Here is an 18,917-nt window from a genome sequence, read left to right as displayed (position 1 = left end):
TGGAGAGTATTAAACCAGGGAGTCATGAGGGATTTCCTAAGAAGACCATAAAGGAAAATGACACTTATTTTGAGATGTGGACCAATAATAATATAAAAAGACATCTTATATATGGAAATTTGAACAGACCATGAAACAGCAATGCAAAATTTGATAGGAAAGAACCTGGCATGTTTTTATTATTTAGTTAGTTATTAAAGATTTTATTTATTCATGAGAGAGACACAGAGGCAGAGACACAGGCAGAGGGAGAAGCAGGCTCCACGCAGAAGGCCCGACGTGAGACTCGACCCCGAGTCTCCAGGATCACGTCCTGGACCGAAGGCAGCGCCAAACCATTAAGCCACCTGGGCTGCCCCTAAGGCAGACTTTTTAGAAAATACAGACCACATTATTTTGGAAATAGATGATCAAATGAAGCTGCCAACAGGACAGTGATTTAAGAATTAAAGGACTTGGGACACCTGGGTGGCTCAGCAGTTTAGTGCCTGCCTTCGGCCGAGGGCATAATCCTGGATTCCCAGGATCAAGTCCCACATCGGGCTCCCTGCATGGAGCCTGCTTCTCCCTCTACCTGTGTCTCTGCCTCTCTCTCTCTCTCTGTGTCTCTCATGAATAAATAAAATCTTTAAAAGAAAAAAAATAGAATTAAAATTTGGTATGTGATGAACTTGGGAATTACACAGGTTTTGTGTATAGATAAAGCAGTTAATTGATACACAGGCAGGATTTATAGGAGCAGTTCATTAATTAGAAGAATATTTTTGAGAAACCAGTGGAGTATGGTCATAAGAGAAATGGACTTGGTAGAAGAAGCCATTAGAAGTTTCAGAGTCAAATTTAAGAGTTTGTGCTTGAATTTTAGACATTGCTTATGGGAAATACTGGTCGTGAGAAAAATTCAGTATCTCAACATGTAGTAGGTTCTACATTTTTGGAAATTGTTTCTTCTATATGCCAGATATGACTAATCAGCAGAATTAATAAGAGCATTAGGTGTTATTTGAATGTTAAGAACAAATCTAGAGACAGCTCGTGAACTGTAGTAATTAAAACAATTCAAAATATGTCTTCCTATTTATTTGCAGGCAAATTGCAACCTGATCTGTGGTGATGAATATGGTCCAGAGACAAAGATGAGCATGGCTCAGTTGAATGAAAAGGAAACTCCTTTTGAACTCATTGAAGCTCTACTTAAGTACATTGAGACCCTTAATGTTCCTGGAGCTGTGTTGGTTTTTCTGCCTGGCTGGAATTTGATTTATACTATGCAGAAGCATTTGGAGATGAATCCAGATTTTGGTATGAGTATTTTTGCTTGTGCCCTAGGCAGCATGTGAAAAAATGTAGTGTTGTGTCAATATTTGAATTAAAATGTGCATAATGTAGAGCAGTTTTCAAATAGACTATTATTTTTTGGCCTTAACCTTTTCTTATTGTTATAGGAAGCCACAGGTATCAGATTCTACCTCTGCATTCTCAGATTCCTCGAGAGGAACAGCGCAAAGTATTTGACCCAGTACCAGCGGGAGTTACCAAGGTAAGTATAAACATTTACACTTACGGGGTTAGAAGTTACATTGATATTAAACAGGTATTAGAGGCCTTCAGAGAGCTACCTCCCTCAAAATTGTAATTCATCTAAATTGAGGAGGGAAAGAAAGGGTCTTCTCTTTCTGAGCTTACTAATAGTAATAAGTAAGTTTTTTATTAGGCACTGGGTGAATTTTTTTTAATGCTCCTGGAATTCTCATCATTTGTTACATGAGCAAATGATTCTTTTAAGTGTGTAAGAGGAAAATATTTTCTGAGGTATAATTTTTCTTAATATGTCTTCACAGGTTATTTTGTCCACAAATATTGCTGAGACTAGCATTACCATAAATGATGTTGTTTATGTCATTGACTCTTGCAAGTAAGTTTCCAAGGAACCTATTTGCCTAGAATAAATCTTTAGAATGTTCCATTCAAAAATCACACCTTTTTTTTTGAAATCCTGTGTTCTGTAGTGTCTATAATACTGTGACTATATATACTTGGTTATAGGCTAATTACTAATACTTGGTGTTGAAAGTGACCAAGCTTAGCACTAACTTTTGAGCTTTCCCACTGCTCTTGTTCGTGGATATTTGCTCATTTCTCATTGGGTGTTTCCATTGATCACAGCCATATTGTGGTATACTGTTCAGTGTATAAAGATGATCAATATTTATCTTATGACAAATATCCCACCTATGGGACATTCACTCAAGAATTAAAAGGATTCATATTCGATAAAGCAATGAGCCGGGGAAATACACACGGATGCATTATGTAGGGATAAAAAGTACACAATTACATGGTAATTGATACACAGAGAGGACAGAAAAGTCAAAACTTTGTTCTGTCTGGCCAGCTTGTGCCCTATGTCTTTCTACATAGTACCTCAGCCTCCCGGGGTAATTGAGAAAGATCTACCAGTGCTCACTATAGGAATGGTGAGTAGCAGGCAGCTCTTCTGTGCCAATTCCAGTCATTTAGTGCCAGCTGCCTATGTGGAACTTTGAAGGATTCTGAGGTTGCCTTAGGGGTTCAGCAGAACTGTGTGAGCACTGGTTGGTGAGGTCATCAGAAGTGCCACATACTCAGATTTATCACCTAACTTTTAGATCATAGATATGCTGGAGGTTATACAAAATTTTGAAATAAATTTTGCTTGAGTAATTACTGATTACTTAAATATATGTGCTAAATCCTATTTGAATGCTTTCCATTTATTAACTCACTTAATGTTTATAAATAAAAACCCTATGAGGTCAGTAAGAGTATGTTAGCCATTTTCAGATGAGGAAAATGAGGCACAGAAAGGTTAGTAACTTGTCCAGGACCTGTCCAGCTGGTAAGTGGCACAGACGTGTTGTAACTGCTTCTTAGGAGGTTGACCATTCTTCGTGCTGTTGCTCAGGCTTCATGTCAGCATAGCTACCTGAAAAGTATCCATCCTCTAGTGGAAATACCATAGTTATGTACTGGTGATACATGTGAATCTTAGAATTAGCCACTGTTTCCTATTTAGGCAGAAAGTGAAGCTGTTCACTGCTCACAACAATATGACCAACTACGCTACAGTATGGGCATCCAAAACAAACCTTGAGCAGCGGAAAGGACGAGCTGGCCGCGTGCGGCCTGGATTCTGCTTTCACCTCTGTAGCCGAGCTCGTTTTGAGAGGTAAGACCAATTCTTGAATCAAGATTACAGATTTGGTTTTTTACCCCTTCATAGAATATATCCCCCCACTCTACCCACTATGAACTTAACAAACTCAGCACATAAATGCTTTTGGTTACATATATTGGAGGATAGATACTTGGCTTAAAAAACAAGATTGTCCAAGAATGAGATTGTCAGTGATTTGCATGTTTGATACTGTTTCCTGCTTACTACAAATCATTATTTTGGCTCCACATAGGTCACTTTAGGATTACTGATACTTACAGAATGGTTAACTTATTGTACTTTAAAAAATACTGTATGCCTTTTGGGGAATGTTTGTGGTTGGGACTTGTTGATTTAAAAAAAATATCCTTATCTCTGAACTCCAGGTTGGTTGGTTTGTTTATTTATTTATTTATTTATTTTTTAATATTTTATTTATTTATTCATGAGAGACACAGAGAGAGAGAGGCAGAGACACAGGCAGAGGGAGAAGCAGGCTCCATGCAGGGAGCCTGATGTGGGACTTAATCCCGGGACTCCAGGATCACCCCCTGGGCCAAAGGCAGGCACTAAACCACTGAGCCACTCAGGCTGCCCTGAACTCCAGGTTTAATAAGATGCATAGTTATATGTTTCTGAAGATCTATGTGTGTGCATTAGCTTTAACTGATTAACTATAAGATAGAGTTAGGGCTTTTCTACATGTGTATATTTATCACAATAAAGAATTGCGGGACAGATTTAATTTAGGTGGCCAAATGTGTATATAATGCACTGAAGAGAAACCAAGGAAACTTTGACTTGTTTTTGTCCTGGTAACTTAAATGGCTCCCTGGTAAATTGTAAATGTGGGTTTATTTGAGCATCAGAAGTTAGCTCAGGAGACTGGCTGCAACATTTGGAAGATACCTACTTTTTAAAGGGTAGATTGCCCTTTGAAATTTTTTTTTTTTTTTTTTTTTTTTTAAGATCACAGAGCGAGAAAGAGGCAGGGACACAGGCAGAGGGAGAAGCAGGTTCTATGCAGGGAGCCCGACATGGGACTCGATCCCGGGTCTCCAGGGTTATGCCCTGGGCGGAAGGCAGCACTAAACCGCGGAGCCACCCAGGCTGCCCTAGATTGTCCTTTGAACTGAAGAAACAAGTGCTGTACTTGAACATCTTAGTGAAAATCACCTACTAATTAGTAATGGCATGAACCCATAGTAAAGATTTTTGTTCTTTTCTCTGTAGGATAAGAAACAGATAACACTATATGCTTTTTTTTCTTTTTGCTATCTGCATTTATGTAAACTTTATTTAAGCTGACTTAAGTGTCTTGCCAGCAGTGTTGGAATCATCTGTAAATTGTTCCATGAATTTTCATCATGAACAGTGAATAGCCAAGAAGTGAATTAGAAATGTAGAGAACTGAGGGCCCCTGAGTGGCTCAGTTGGTTAAGCAGCCAACTTTTAATGTTAGCTCAAGTCTCAATCTCAAGAGTTGTGAGTTCAAGCCCCATCATGTTGAGCTCCTGCTAGGCATAGACCCTAGTTAGAAAAAAAAAAAATTGAGACCTGGATTTTAATACCATTTATACCTATTATATCACGTAAACCTAAATATTTACACTCTTGTAGACCTCTTTCCCCATTTTGTAAAGTGAGATCAAGTTGCTTAACTTTGTTTCTTCAGTTGAAAGAGGAAGATAGATAATACCTAACCCACAGGATTTGAGAACTAAATGAGTTAATAATGTAAAATACTGAGAACAGTGCTTTGGTACATGGTAAGCTCTCAGTAAATGTTAGCTATTATCATTGTTAATATTAATTTGTAATAGTAACTTACTACTAAAATTTTTAAGGGTTAGATGATCTGTAAAATCTTTCTGGTGGCACTAAATTTTACGAACCAGAAAGGGAAGGTGATTGTGGGGAAATGTTAGTATCAGCCCAAATCTCCACAGAAAGTCTTATTACCATTTAGGGGTGGGGGGGGTGAGAGGTGTTTGTTTTTGAGTATTGTTGATAACTGATGTTACATTAGTTTCAGGTGTACAACATAGTGATTCAACAACTCTATACATTATGCTGTGCTTCCCACAAGTGTAACTGCCATCCGTCACCATATAACACTTTTACAATACAATTGACTATATTCTTTGGGGTGTACCTTTCACCCTTGTGATTTATTCATTCAATAACTGGAAGCCTGTATCTCCCACTCCCCTTCACCCATTTTTGCCTGTCTCCTCACCCTCTCCCTTCTTAGCCATTGTTTATAACTCAGGTTTGTCAGCAGGCAAGACCTGAAGTCATAGGTATGGGTAATAACATTAAGAATTCTTTTTTTCATCCTCCTTCACTCTTCAGACAAAAATACTATCAAGCTGTAAGTGGTAAACCACTGCTCAAGCAGTTAAAAGGGTCTTGTCCAGAGAGTCTTTGTGGTAAATACAAAACATTTTTTGTTAATTATAAAAGGGTGAGGGAAGGAGAGCTCTATAAACCTGATTATCTCTCTGCAAAGATTTTGTCAAACAGACATGTATATACAAGAGTGGATGGTTATTTTCTGCTTTTCTTCACTTAGACTTGAAACCCATATGACACCTGAGATGTTCCGAACACCATTACACGAAATTGCTTTGAGCATAAAACTTCTGCGTCTGGGAGGAATTGGCCAGTTTCTGGCCAAGGCGATTGAACCTCCACCTTTGGATGCTGTGATCGAAGCAGAGCATACCCTTAGAGGTACCTATAAACACAGAACCTACCTAACACGTGTTAATTATCCATTTGTCTTGTCCTGGCAACTAACATGTAACAGATGAATCAAGATACATTTGGCAGGCTGTGGTAAGACTTCCAGTGCTACCTTATGTATTTAGTGTGGTCAGTTTTATAAAATGAGCAACATGGGGTAAGAAAGGAGTAACATGAGTCTTCTTTTGGTAAAAAAAAAAAAGCAAAAAAAAAAAACCCACAAACCTCTTCACCAGTATTTAACAATTAGAATATGAATTACTCACTATCTAGTATTTTATGTGTATCTGTTAAAATCCCTATTTGTATTTTCTAATCATGTCATAGAAGTGGTGTAGTATCATGGGAAAAACTAAGACCATTGGCCAAGGGAATCTGATTTTGAATCCAATACTCATCTGCTATATGAACTTTATTTAGACTTTGGCTCTTCGCATCTCATTTCTCTCTAAAAATTACCTGTAGATGGCATGAGACTTGTTTAGGGCATATGTACTTATGCTGTTATTTTAGTTTTTATTTTATCTATAGAGTTTGCATGGGCTGTATTCAAGCTTTACAGCTTACAGGACCTAATTCTAGTACCTTCTCCCTATTAGGTGCTCCAGAATTTGGTTTTGTTCTGTTTTTGAGTAAAGAGAATTATTGGCTATGGGCATGGTGCTGGCAGTTGACTTGACAAATATTAAAAACTCAATTAACCTTAAATTTTTCATCTTTGCCTCAGTTAAAGGAGTGTTCATTACTGTTTCTGCTCATAAAGAAATATTTCCCCACAGAACTTGATGCGTTAGATGCCAATGATGAGTTGACTCCTCTGGGACGAATCCTGGCTAAACTCCCCATTGAGCCTCGTTTTGGCAAAATGATGATAATGGGATGTATTTTCTAGTAAGTGCTTTGTTTTATTGCTGATACTTAAGTGGTAGAAAAACAATTTCAGGATCTTATTCCCCTTGCCATAAAAAACAGGATGGGCTCAGAAGAAAAAATTAAATTCTTAGAAGTGGCATACTTCAGATATTAAGCAAAGTATGAAATGAGAATGCATGATACCAGTAGATGGGTACCAGGGCCCAGCTTGTTGGGGGAAAGAGCACAAGTTTCTCAAAAGGGAAGCACAGTTCCTCTGAGGAGCGTAAGTGGTTGTCTTTAAAAGAGAAATGGAACTAGGAAAACAGGTATACTTTATCAGGAAATTTTGAAGATTAATTAAGAGAGTTGAGAAGATGGGGAAGAGAATAAGGAAAGGAAAAATAAAATACTTGGTCATAATTTATGGTAAATATTCATCCATTAATATTAGAGCTCCTTCATTTTTTTCTCTTTCTGCTTCTGGAGGGAGCAACTGTAAAAGTTCTTTGTTAAGCCAGTCTTGGTGCTGATAAAGCAGTATCATAGCCAGTAAAGACTGACCCACAGTGACAGTATGGCTCGTGAACTGCTGGAAAGAAAGTATGAGGCTGAATTCTCCTGTCTGTTTCAGTGTGGGAGACGCCGTCTGTACCATCTCTGCTGCAACCTGCTTTCCGGAGCCTTTCATTAGTGAAGGAAAGCGACTGGGTTATATTCATCGAAATTTTGCTGGAAACAGATTTTCTGATCATGTGGCCCTTTTATCGGTCTTCCAGGCTTGGGATGATGCTAGGTATGCATTTGAAAGCAGAAAGTTATAAAGCTGTGAGAACTCTCTTTAGTTTCTAATGTGTATTGGGGCTTTGAGAATGACTCTTAAAAAAAATGACTCTTACCTATTTTAGAATGGGTGGAGAAGAAGCAGAGATACGTTTTTGTGAGCACAAGAGACTCAATATGGCTACACTAAGAATGACCTGGGAAGCCAAAGTTCAGCTCAAAGAGATTCTGATTAATTCTGGATTTCCAGAAGGTATGACTCTCAGATTCTAAGGATCTATCTAAAGTGACATTTATGTAGCATGTGCACGTTGACAGTGCAGTGTCTTTTAGCTTCAGACTTTAGACCCTGTGTTCGTTGAATAACCTCAAATAGTGTTTTGTCAAGTGATTGATCATTCTGCCCACATTTGTGTTTAGACATGAAATTTACCATGTTAAATTTTAAGTGCCTTTAAGTGTGCTGGAGAGTAAGGAGGCTTTGATATTTGATGGAGAGAGAGTAATTTAGCTGTTTATTTCTTATATTAGTTGAGCTTTTAATCTTTTGTTCTCCAACTATATTAAAAGAGCGTCATTTCCTAAAGTTGGGAATTGAAGCACACAACTGGACATAGCTGTATTATAGTTGAGAGACAGAGAACATAGTTGGGCAAGATGGCAAATTTCAAAAGGATATAATCTAAGTAACTAGACAAATGTTTTCCTCTGTTGTAAATGGACTAAATTTGTAATTTTTTAAGTCAAAATCAAAGGAAAAAAGGAAGAACATATCTTATATGATAGAATCCTCACAATAATCCCAAGATACAGATATTACTCTGTTTTATAGAAGAGGAAACACAGAGGTTTAAATTACTTGTCTAAACTCATTCAGTTAAGTGATGAGACTAGAACTTAGGTTTGTCCAGCACAGAATATATTGTGTTCTTAGTGGTCACTGTCATGCTTCTCAACCATGAGGAAGTACTTCTAAAGAGCATAGTGTGGGTGGAAACATCAGCCCTCATTCCAGTGGGCTCCCCTTGAACTGTCATTCTGTCTTTAAAAAAAACAGCTACTGAGGAACAGTAGATGTTCCACTTTACTCACCTGTTAGGTCTGGCTCACTTTTAGCAAGTAGATGATAACCTGAGTGAGGAGTTGGCTTTTGTCTTTAAGTAAACACTCAACTACTCAACTCTTATGGTTGAGTCTATAAGAGAATGTAAGTATTTTAGTTTTTTGTTGTGGAGACTCAGAATTTCTCCTTGAACTTAAAATATGGGTGCAAAAGTTCTGAGAAGACAGGAAATCTGAAAAAAGAGGTGGGAAGGAGTCAGTCCTAATTTTCTTAAGTTTACATGCAATCCGAGGATTAGCCAGATAATCTGATATTTTTACCCCATTCCTCTTAACAGATTGCTTGTTGACCCAAGTGTTTACTAACACTGGACCAGATAATAATTTGGATGTTGTTATCTCTCTTCTGGCTTTTGGTGTGTACCCTAATGTGTGCTATCATAAGGAAAAAAGAAAGATTCTCACCACTGAAGGGCGTAATGCCCTTATCCACAAGTCGTCTGTTAATTGTCCTTTTAGCAGCCAAGACATGAAGTACCCATCTCCCTTCTTTGTATTTGGTGAAAAGGTAAGAAAAGATTAGTTTAGAAAAATTTGCATTGAGGGGCGCCTGTGTGGGGCTCAGTATGTTAAGTATCCAATTCTTGATTTCAGCTCAGGTCATGATCTCAGGGCTCTGTGTCGGGCTCTGTGCTGAGCATGGAGCCTGCTTGAGATTCTTTGCCTTTCCCTCTGCCCAGCACACTCTTCCTCTCTCTCCCCCAACCTCAAAAAAAAAGAAAAATTTACATTAGAAATCTACATTGTCATTACTTATTAATGCGCAGTGGGAATGTGAGTTTTTATTTTTAAAGCATAATTCAATAAATTATATGGCATTTGACAACCTGGAATGTCATCTGTTTCCTCTTGCCTCCTTTTCCATCTGCAGATTCGAACCCGAGCCATCTCTGCTAAGGGCATGACCTTAGTCACTCCCTTGCAGTTGCTTCTCTTTGCCTCCAAGAAGGTCCAGTCTGATGGGCAGATCGTGCTCGTAGATGACTGGTATGGATTTTCAGATGTGAACTTCAAACCACATTCTTAGAATTGAGGTGTAATGGGATTTAGCTGCTAATCTAACTTTATTTGCGGAATAAACATGACAAAATTTCATGGCAGAAATGAAGTGTTTTATAACATTGTCTCTTCTTGGAGAGTAGTGGTATATCTTGGTAGTACAGTTCATACTTGATAGTAAGTCATACCAGTGGAAGCAATTGCATAGGCATTGAAGCTACATCTGCCCCACATGAATATTACCCTAGGGAATTGGAATCTACTTGAAACTTGGGTACCTTTTCATGTACTCTGTATGTTGGTTAGAGACTACTGGTAAACATGTAGTAAGCACTTGACAAAAAGGGAGTAGATCTTAGTTGACCAGTCAGTAGGCTCAGTCATATTCTTGACAACTCCAGCAATGTGAGTCTCTTTCATTCTTTTATTGGAAACTGAATGATCTATATTGCTTACAATATTTTGCTGGATAGACTTCTTGGTTTACAATACCTGCCAGTAGCCAGCAGTGGATCTTAAAAACTGTTACCATTCTTCATACCTGTGTTTGCCTAAGTAGGGTTCATTGCAGGAGTTGAAAGTATTGGTACTTAGTAAGAAGTTTAATTTATTCCATCACTTAACCATGTGTGAAATTGAGAGACAGTAGTCTTTGCTATATATACCCTTCTTGTACCTTATCATTTTTCTTTGCTTTAGGATCAGACTGCAAATATCTCATGAAGCTGCTGCCTGTATCACTGCTCTCCGGGCAGCCATGGAAGCTCTGGTTGTTGAAGTAACCAAACAGCCTAATATCATCAGCCAGTTGGACCCTGTTAATGAACATATGCTAAACATGATTCGCCAAATCTCTAGGCCCTCAGCTGCTGGTATCAACCTCATGATTGGCAGTACACGGTGAGTACCACAGTAACATCTCTTTGAACCAAGCAGAAGACAGTAATCTTACACTGGCCTAAAATTCACAGTTAGCTAATAGAGGCCTTGTTTATTTACGTTAAAATTCTAGACAAACACTGAATATGAGATTTAATGCGTGTTAACACATTCAGAAAAAAGGATGTTACTAATTTTTGTCTGTGTTAATAGTATATTGTATCAGTGCATGTCAGAGAAAGTCCAGGGTCGGTCCCATGACAGGAAAGTGACAGAGCCCAAACCATTCTCTTTCCACGGTACTCTTTTGCTTTCTCCAATGAAAAAATGTTGATTGAGGGGTTAAATCGGAGCTTCTTCAAATGAAAAGCCTCAAGGTTCATCTTAGTAGGGGAATGCAAGAATGCAAATATCTTAAGTGTGAAATTTCTCTTAATTCTTAAAATGTCTTATTTGGTTGACTTTTTCCACCTTTTTAATCTTTCTTTGCTTACAACTTTTTATTTGGAAATATTTGATATCTGCCGAGAAGGCAGAAGAGTAGTACAGTGAACACCAATAAAGTCTTAGAACCTAAACTCACTAATTGTCAGCATTCTGTGACACCTGCTTTTATACATTTGTGTGTGCACACACCTACTTTTGCTTAATCATTTGTGACTAAGTTGCAGAGCTTAGGACATTTTACATCAGTATACTTCATGCATCTTTTAAGCACATAGCAATACCATGATCACACCCCAAAATTTTAAATATTAACCTATCTAATATTAGAAACATACTAAAATTTTTCTAATCATCCAAGAATAATTCTTTGATCTTCCTTTCAAGGATCATTACTGCATTTGGTTATAAACTGTTAATAATTTTATTATATAGAACTGTGTCCTTTTTGAATTCTGAGTCCCATTTTGCTATAACTAGTTTACTTTTTAAAATTTATTAATCTTACACATAGTATTCAGTGTGTACCAGGCACTGTGCCAAGTGCTTTTCTGATATTAACTCATTTTAACATTTGATCTATGATGTAGGTAGATCTTTTTCCCCTTTAATATGAGTAAGGAAACTAACACAGAGACATTAAGATCCAAGGCTATACAGCCAGTGAATGGTAGGACTGGATTTCAAACTAAGGCAGTAAATAGCTTCTAAAACAGCACACTTATTTATTGTGTATACTTTGCTCTCCCAGTGGGTCAGATATATAGAATTATTGAGGACAGTCTTCAAAAAGAAAGATAAAGAAGTGTCATGGGTAGATAACAATTGTAGGTGTTTAGAATAGGAGAGATTACTTTCAGCAGGAAGGATGGTGATTAAGGAAGCTTCACATATAATCCCTGAAGGACAAAATTCCAGAACCTACAAAGGATGGGATAAATATCAGAGTTTAGGATGCATGAATATAATGGTGGCTTGAATTTACAGTAGGGAGAATTGAAATGGGAAAGAGTAGATTAGACAGGTTTGTAGGACAATTGGGAGGAATGGGTGATGGATTGAAATGGGGGGTGGGAACAGAGGAGTGGTGAAGGAGTGAAGTTAGATCCCAGCTATATTTCTGACTTGAAAAGCTGTGAATTTCATAGTGTTAGTCTTTAAGAAAAACTGCATAGGAAGAATAAGGGTATGCTGAATTGGAGTTGTTAACAAGTGAGACATCTTGATTTATGCAGTTTTTCATTACACCTCATTTTTTTGTTTGCCACATGAATCAGATCTAGGTGTAAATAAATCACAGGCATTTTTCAAAAACATATTTCAGAGTTAATGCAAAAAAGTACTTGGTGATAAAGATCAAACTGCCAACTCCAGGAGCCTCTTACATATTACTGCTTTTGTAGAATGCTGTATAGCTGAGGCTCAGTAAGTGAACCATCTAAAGCTGTAAGGACCTACTGTCAAAATGTAAGATCTTTGAGAATGAACCAAAAAGAATTTTAGAAAAACAGATGGTTACAGTCGATGCATTCTTCTGTGGAGAATTTTATTTCTAGTCAGATTTTATTTCTTTTTGTATTTGTGCACTTGGCTTCATCTCCTTTATTGTATTAAATTTTCAAATATGACTAAATGTTTATGCTTTGTGACTAGTTGAGATGTATTAAGGATGCTTTGCTAAAGTGGTGATTTTGTACTTTTCCTAGGTATGGAGATGGTCCACGTCCTCCCAAGATGGCTCGATACGACAATGGAGGTGGATATAGACGAGGAGGTTCTAGTTATGGTGGTGGAGGCTATGGCAGCGGAGGCTATGGAGGTGGTGGAGGCTATGTTGGTGGCGGAGGCTACAGTGGCGGTGGCTATGCTGGTGGCTCCAACTCCTATCGGGGAGGCTATGGCGGAGGCTATAGAGGAGCTGTCAGTGGTGGCTATAGAGGTGGTTCTGGAGGAGACTATAGAGGGTCTAGTGGAGGAGGCTACAGAGGTTCTGGGGGATTCCAGCGAGGGGGTGTCAGAGAGGGCTATGGGAGTGGTTACTTTGGACAAGGAAGAGGAGGTGGTGGCTATTAAAACTTGTTATGTCAGTGCCTATGCATAGACAGTTAAAAAATGCATGCAACCTGTTTTCCCAAGTTGTTTATTTGATGCCAGTAAGTAAACCCATTTTCCACCCATTTTGTGGTTCATTATAGTTTAAGGAAACCAAGCATATAGATACATTAGTGGTTTTGTTTATATTATGTAAAATATACTGATTCTGAAACTACCAGTTTGTATTTTTTTCTTTAAGGAGTAAAGATTTGCCTTTAAAATTAACTTGATATTTTCTTGGCTTTAGTTTAATACAATAGAAAATAAAGTATTATACCAAATACTGGTCATGTAGTTCATTGTTGACATTACACGTTAGAATAATTATGCAATGCCAGTTACATCTTAGTTTTATGCATCACAGGAAGAATTGTATTGTTTTTCAAAGTATACCAAGTGATACTGTTACTTGTATTTAGAATAAATAGCCTTGAAATGGAATTGTTGTTCTTCTAGTAAATACTGGTCAGTGCACAATTTTCCATGAACCTCTGATCCCTGAATAAAACTTTTGACCTAGGGCTGAACATTTTGACTTTTTCCCAAGTTTTGTCTTTGATAAAATCTGAGACCAAGATCCCATTCTCTTTTCTAAGTTATTTTGCAGTGTAAAAATTAATTTTAATTAGAATTTAAAATTAATCTACACAATTCTTGAATTAAGGTTATATTTAGTCAAAGAATGAAGGTAAGTAAAGCTTCACCCATGCATCAAGTTCATTTTCATAGAGATATTTATATGTTTTTAACATTTTAGGTTTTCAATAAATTTTTACATCGCTTATTTGAGATATAGCACAGTACAGTAGAGATTACAAAGGCTTTGGATTAACTAGAACTGGACTCCTATCTTAAAGCTGCTCTAGGGCCCATGAATGATCTTGGGCAGGTTATATTTTACATTAGTATCCTTTTCAAAATCTTCTCTATGTCTCTCCCCCCCCCCTTTTTTTTTGTAAGATTTTATTTATTCATGAAAGACAGAAAGAGAGGCAGAGACACGGGCAGAGGGAGAAGCAGGGTCCATACAGGGAGCCTGATGCGGGACTTGATCCTTGGGACTCGAGGATCACGCCCTGGGCCAAAGGCAGGCGCTAAACCACTGAGCCACCCAGGGATCCCCTCTATTTATGTGCTTTAGATCACCTGCTGTTGATCATCTGATGACTCCTATCTATTTAGGGTCTCAACTCTGTATCCAGCTGAGACTTCCTTTCTGGGCATCAGATCATACTAACAACTGTTTGCTGTTTGACATACATTGCTGCTTAGGTATCCTACAGAAATAAAGAACTCAGCACTTTACCAGACTGAAGAAAACCACCTAATTCACCCTGTGCCCTATCCTATACTCTCTTCCCTGTTCAAGTGTTTGTTTAAGTCTCAGGAGTTTCAGCTACTTAATTGTCAAAACCTTATAAATTGCCACATGTAGTTCTCCCAAAACACCTTCCAGTTGTACTTTTGTAAGCCCAACTACCTCTTTTATTCAGGCTATCGTTAACTTGGATGTACAGTGATGCAGCAACCTCTTAACTGATCTTCCTGTTGGAAGTCCTCCTGCTGTCTACAATCCATTCTCCATACTACAGCCAGAATAAACATTCCCATTCAAATCTAATACCACTACCACCCACTCCCACCTTTAACCAGTGATTCCTAGAGCCTTGAGAGTAGAGGCTAAACTTCTCACCTCTTCTACTCTAGCCTCAGTCCTCCTTACCGACCATACTGAACTTCTAGCCTTGTCATTGGACCATGCTTTCTCTTGCCTTTTGCACGTGTTGTGAAATCTTGTACCACAGAATATATAAATTCAATGCCTCGCTTAACCGGTACTAATTTCTCCACAAACTTCAACCACAAACGAGAAATCAAGATGATCAAGAATGACTGAGATGTCAAATTACATCCCCTAAAGGTTGAAAGAACCACTTCGAGACCTCTAATAATCTTTTAGTCTTTAACTAAAAACCTAAGCAAATGCCTATGCAGATTTCTAGAACCCTTCTCTTTGTGGCTGCCTCCTGTCTGTATTCTGCCCTATAAATTGTAGCTATCCTCCCTAAACCGGCCTTTGTCTCTTCTTTTCTGTGAGACTGTGTGTGCTTTGCTTGGTTCTTTCTTTCTCTGCCATGATCTACCAAAGTGCCTCCACACAGAAAGGCAGAGTGATCTTAGGACTCATTTGTTTCCCTTATTTTGGTGATTATACAGTTCTGCATTGCTTGTCTGATGCGTGAAAGCTGTTGATTCAGGTATATATACACATACATGCAGAGATACATATAATTGTGTGGAGATTGTTTTTAAAAAATAGATCATTTGGTTTTCTAGTTGTTTCCATGGGAGTGGAAAGGAAAATCAACTGTCAGACTGTCATAGCTGTAGGTGAAAGTCAAGTCCATTTTAATTGTCAGTCCATTATAACGTCATATCCAGAAGTAACTTCTTTGAAAAAATAATCAGACTCGTGGAGACTGCAACCAATGTGTTATGTTTCCTTTCTCAAGCATCCTTCTACAGTCTGCCTAGACCAAAGAGAATATTCAGTTTAAGGGATGTTGCAGCAGGTGCAAGGTGACTGGAAAGTGTTTCCAAAATGAGAGCTGATTGCACCCCTTTCCCATTCAGGAGATGGAAAGTAGCTAGACACAGGAGGAGAGAATTTGGAAAGAAGGAATATGTAGACCACCACACACATACATAAGGGTTTGGAAGTATAATGAGAGTTGGCACTGACCAAATTGAGTCTGCCCTTCTAGAAATTTAGGCAGGAATGAGAGAATAGACCTTTTCTGTCTGTGATGACATCTTTACTGTGTAGAAGCTGGAAGATTGTAGCAGTTATGACTCAGCAGCTTTCTTTGAGACTGAGGGTGATGTAGAAGGGAATTAAAAACTCCGTTGGGCCCAGAGCAAGGCCAAAAGGGTAACTGGGGGAATCTGTTGGAAGCCATGCCGAAGAGCTGTCAGTCAAGAAACTGTTGGCACTGTGTTAAGTAACAGCTACAATTTGATGGAATCTCCCATGTTACGGAGCTGCACATACAAAACCCTCTGGACATCACCTATGCCAAAGGAACAGACCAGGACAACATAAACAGTGGATCAGCTTAGGGTCAGCACAGACAGCTAGGAAGGACATCAGCTGTGGCAAAGCACCTGTTTTTTTTTTTTGTTTTTATTTTTAAAGAGCTTTATTTTTTAAGATTTTATTTATTTATTCATAGAGATAGAGAGGCAGAGACACAGGCAGAGGGAGAAGCAGGCTCTATGCAGGGAGTCTGACGTGGGACTCAATCCCGGGTCTCCGGGATCACGCCCTGGGCTGAAGGCGGCAGTAAACCGCTGAGCCACCCGGGCTGCCCCAAAGCACCTATTTGAAAGCTAGTTTCCCTGCTTCTAATTCTAGAAGCAGTGTTGGATTGTAGGACAGTAAGGACACTAAAAATGGAATTCTGAATTGCACTGAAACTGACGGGTTTTGGTTTTGACTGAAAATAAGGTTTCTGAATTCCACTGGATTTCCCTGAAAGATTTGGCCGGGAGACAGGAAAATTATTAAAAGTGTGTTTGCGTGCCTTAGATATTAGTGGACTGTCCTACTAGGTATAGTGTAAAAGCTGACTCCTGTGGGGAAAATTTACTATTGAATCTTTCAGAGCTAACTGAGGTTATCAGATTACTTCAGTAATAATTTAGCTTTTAGGAAAGAATCTCTTCCTGGGAACTAATTAGGGTGGCCAACTGGAACAAGTTGGTCACCCTAGAATTAATCTTAATGGGCGATCATTCAGGAATCTCCAGACTTTGAAACTGCGTATTTCCTTCAAACTAGAACTAAATTTTAAGTAGAGAGGCAATAAAGGAAATTGTCTACATAATCCAGTGTTTAACACTTCTCATTTTAGCTGGTAAACCTGTGTTTTTCCATGTTAACCTGTAAAATTGTAAAATAACTATATTTTTAATATTTTAGTAATTATTCAAATGATTGAAAATGTAAAGCTCTTTTTAAAATAATAGGATTTGTTTAACCTTCTAATCTAAATAAAATTAAATTTTTTTGGCATTAGTAATAGTTCTGAGCATTTCCAAAACAACCTAGTATTCTGACACCTATCAATGGCTTCAGAATTTTATTGGTAAGTAAAAGAAATGTACATCTTATGCAACCACAAAACCTGAAATCACCAAAGTATTTGTAGTGTTGAATGTTCAGTATTAATACACTGAGTTATAAAGTTGCCTGAGTTTTCTGTCAGTGTTTTGTAGAAAAAACATTTTGGTTAAAGACAAATGTTTAAGGCTTTGACCAAACAATGAAGAATATGTGAAAGGAAGCTTTTTTTTTTTAGGAAGCTTAAATATTACCCAAATCAGTGGGCGTAAGCTTCTTTTTGGCTAAGAGGCTCCTTTGAGAATAAATTGAAAGCTGTGGACTGTCCACCAAAAGGCATGTACACAAAATTTACTTAAAATTTCAGTACTGGGGATCCCTGGGTGGCGCAGCGGTTTGGCGCCTGCCTTTGGCCCAGGGTGTGATCCTGGAGTTCTGGGATCAAGTCCTGCATTAGGCACCCTGCATGGAGCCTGCTTCTCCCTCTGCCTGTGTCTCTGCGCCTTTCTCTCTCTCTCATTGATAAGGTTTTTTGTTTTTTTTTTTATTTTTTCAGTACTTCACAGACTCTTGAAACCTGTCTATATATAGATTTGTTTAAGAAACTTAGTTTGGTTTAGTCCCTGAAAGTATACAGTATATTTAGTTTTCTCATTTTTCACCTTAATAATTTAGAAAAATTAGACCCCTCTCAAATGCAATGCCTTTTGGTTGTAACTGTTCAGTCTAGAAGATAATACTTAGGCACTTCAGGTAGGTGTCTCACCAAGAATGGCAACTTGCTCCAATAATCAGAGCAGCTTTTCTGTACCCTGTGCTGCCAGAGGAATGCCTTTCAGTTCTTTGATTTGTAGCCACCTGCTACTTTCACTGCTTTTACTTCATAAACTGAAAACATGCGCTATTATTGTGGGTCCCATTCTTCTCTTCAGTTGAAGCTCTTTCCTAGCTGCTGCTGGCAGAGTAACGGAACAAAGAAAGTCTCCATTCCCACTGCCAGTCTTATGAAAAAGCAAAAAAGGATTAAACTTCATCCCTTTTTGTTTACCATCAGAGTCCACTCTTCTAATCTTGATTTGTACAGTTTTCACCTTCCGAATTCTAATGTTTCCATTTCCAGCAACTGTGATGAGATGTCCTTAAAAATCCTGGATTGTAAATCTCATTTCAGTCTTTAGCATAGGCAGAGACCCCTTAGTATCACTTTAAAACTAGCAGTTATTACTTGGAATGCACATACAGAGTGGGATGTAATGTTCCTAAAACCCATTGCCAATACTCTAAGAATGAAAGGGAAGGACAGAACGGAAATCGGGAAACGCAAGCTATGCATGGATTAGTTAATCCTGGGAAACATTTTAAATCCCATTTGAGGAAAAGAATTTGGATTGGTCTTCCCTTGACCTAGAAAATTGGTTAAAATAAGTGGTAAGCAGAATAATGGCCCCTCACTGAAGATGTCCATATCCTAATCCCCAGAACCAGGGACTATGTACATATGTATCTTTCATGGCAAAAGGGACTTTGCAAGTGTGATTAAAGTTGAAGACCTTGAGATGAATTTATGGATTATCCAGGTGGGCTATATCTAACCGCCAAGTCCTTAAAAGAGTAGGTCAGAGCAGTGAGACTGAAAAAGAGGCAGTAGAGGGACTCAATTGTTAATGCCTCAGAAGA

The 18,917-nt window shown here is 38.2% G+C and overlaps 1 protein-coding gene across 2 annotated transcripts in view; it reads left to right on the top strand.

Moving 5' to 3' along the window:
* The window catches only part of DHX9 (DExH-box helicase 9), a 59,018-nt gene extending 45,620 nt beyond the window's left edge, over positions 1 to 13,398 (top strand). For both annotated transcript variants that reach the window (XM_077901995.1, XM_077901996.1), the window contains 12 exons: positions 1,089 to 1,302; positions 1,446 to 1,540; positions 1,842 to 1,915; positions 3,056 to 3,208; positions 5,772 to 5,932; positions 6,724 to 6,835; positions 7,431 to 7,592; positions 7,705 to 7,832; positions 8,980 to 9,209; positions 9,573 to 9,688; positions 10,400 to 10,600; positions 12,730 to 13,398. In XM_077901995.1, coding sequence (XP_077758121.1) covers positions 1,089 to 1,302; positions 1,446 to 1,540; positions 1,842 to 1,915; positions 3,056 to 3,208; positions 5,772 to 5,932; positions 6,724 to 6,835; positions 7,431 to 7,592; positions 7,705 to 7,832; positions 8,980 to 9,209; positions 9,573 to 9,688; positions 10,400 to 10,600; positions 12,730 to 13,096 — 2,013 coding nt within the window. In that variant the 3' untranslated portion in view covers positions 13,097 to 13,398. The remainder of the gene's footprint in view (positions 1 to 1,088; positions 1,303 to 1,445; positions 1,541 to 1,841; positions 1,916 to 3,055; positions 3,209 to 5,771; positions 5,933 to 6,723; positions 6,836 to 7,430; positions 7,593 to 7,704; positions 7,833 to 8,979; positions 9,210 to 9,572; positions 9,689 to 10,399; positions 10,601 to 12,729) is intronic.
* Positions 13,399 to 18,917: the final 5,519 nt, after the last annotated feature.

The sequence above is a fragment of the Canis aureus genome, chromosome 6 (assembly GCF_053574225.1).
Source record: "Canis aureus isolate CA01 chromosome 6, VMU_Caureus_v.1.0, whole genome shotgun sequence".
In the NCBI taxonomy this organism is placed as follows: Eukaryota; Metazoa; Chordata; class Mammalia; order Carnivora; family Canidae; genus Canis; species Canis aureus.
Note: the sequence above shows the minus strand (reverse complement) of the source record. Positions and strands in the feature narration are given on the sequence as shown.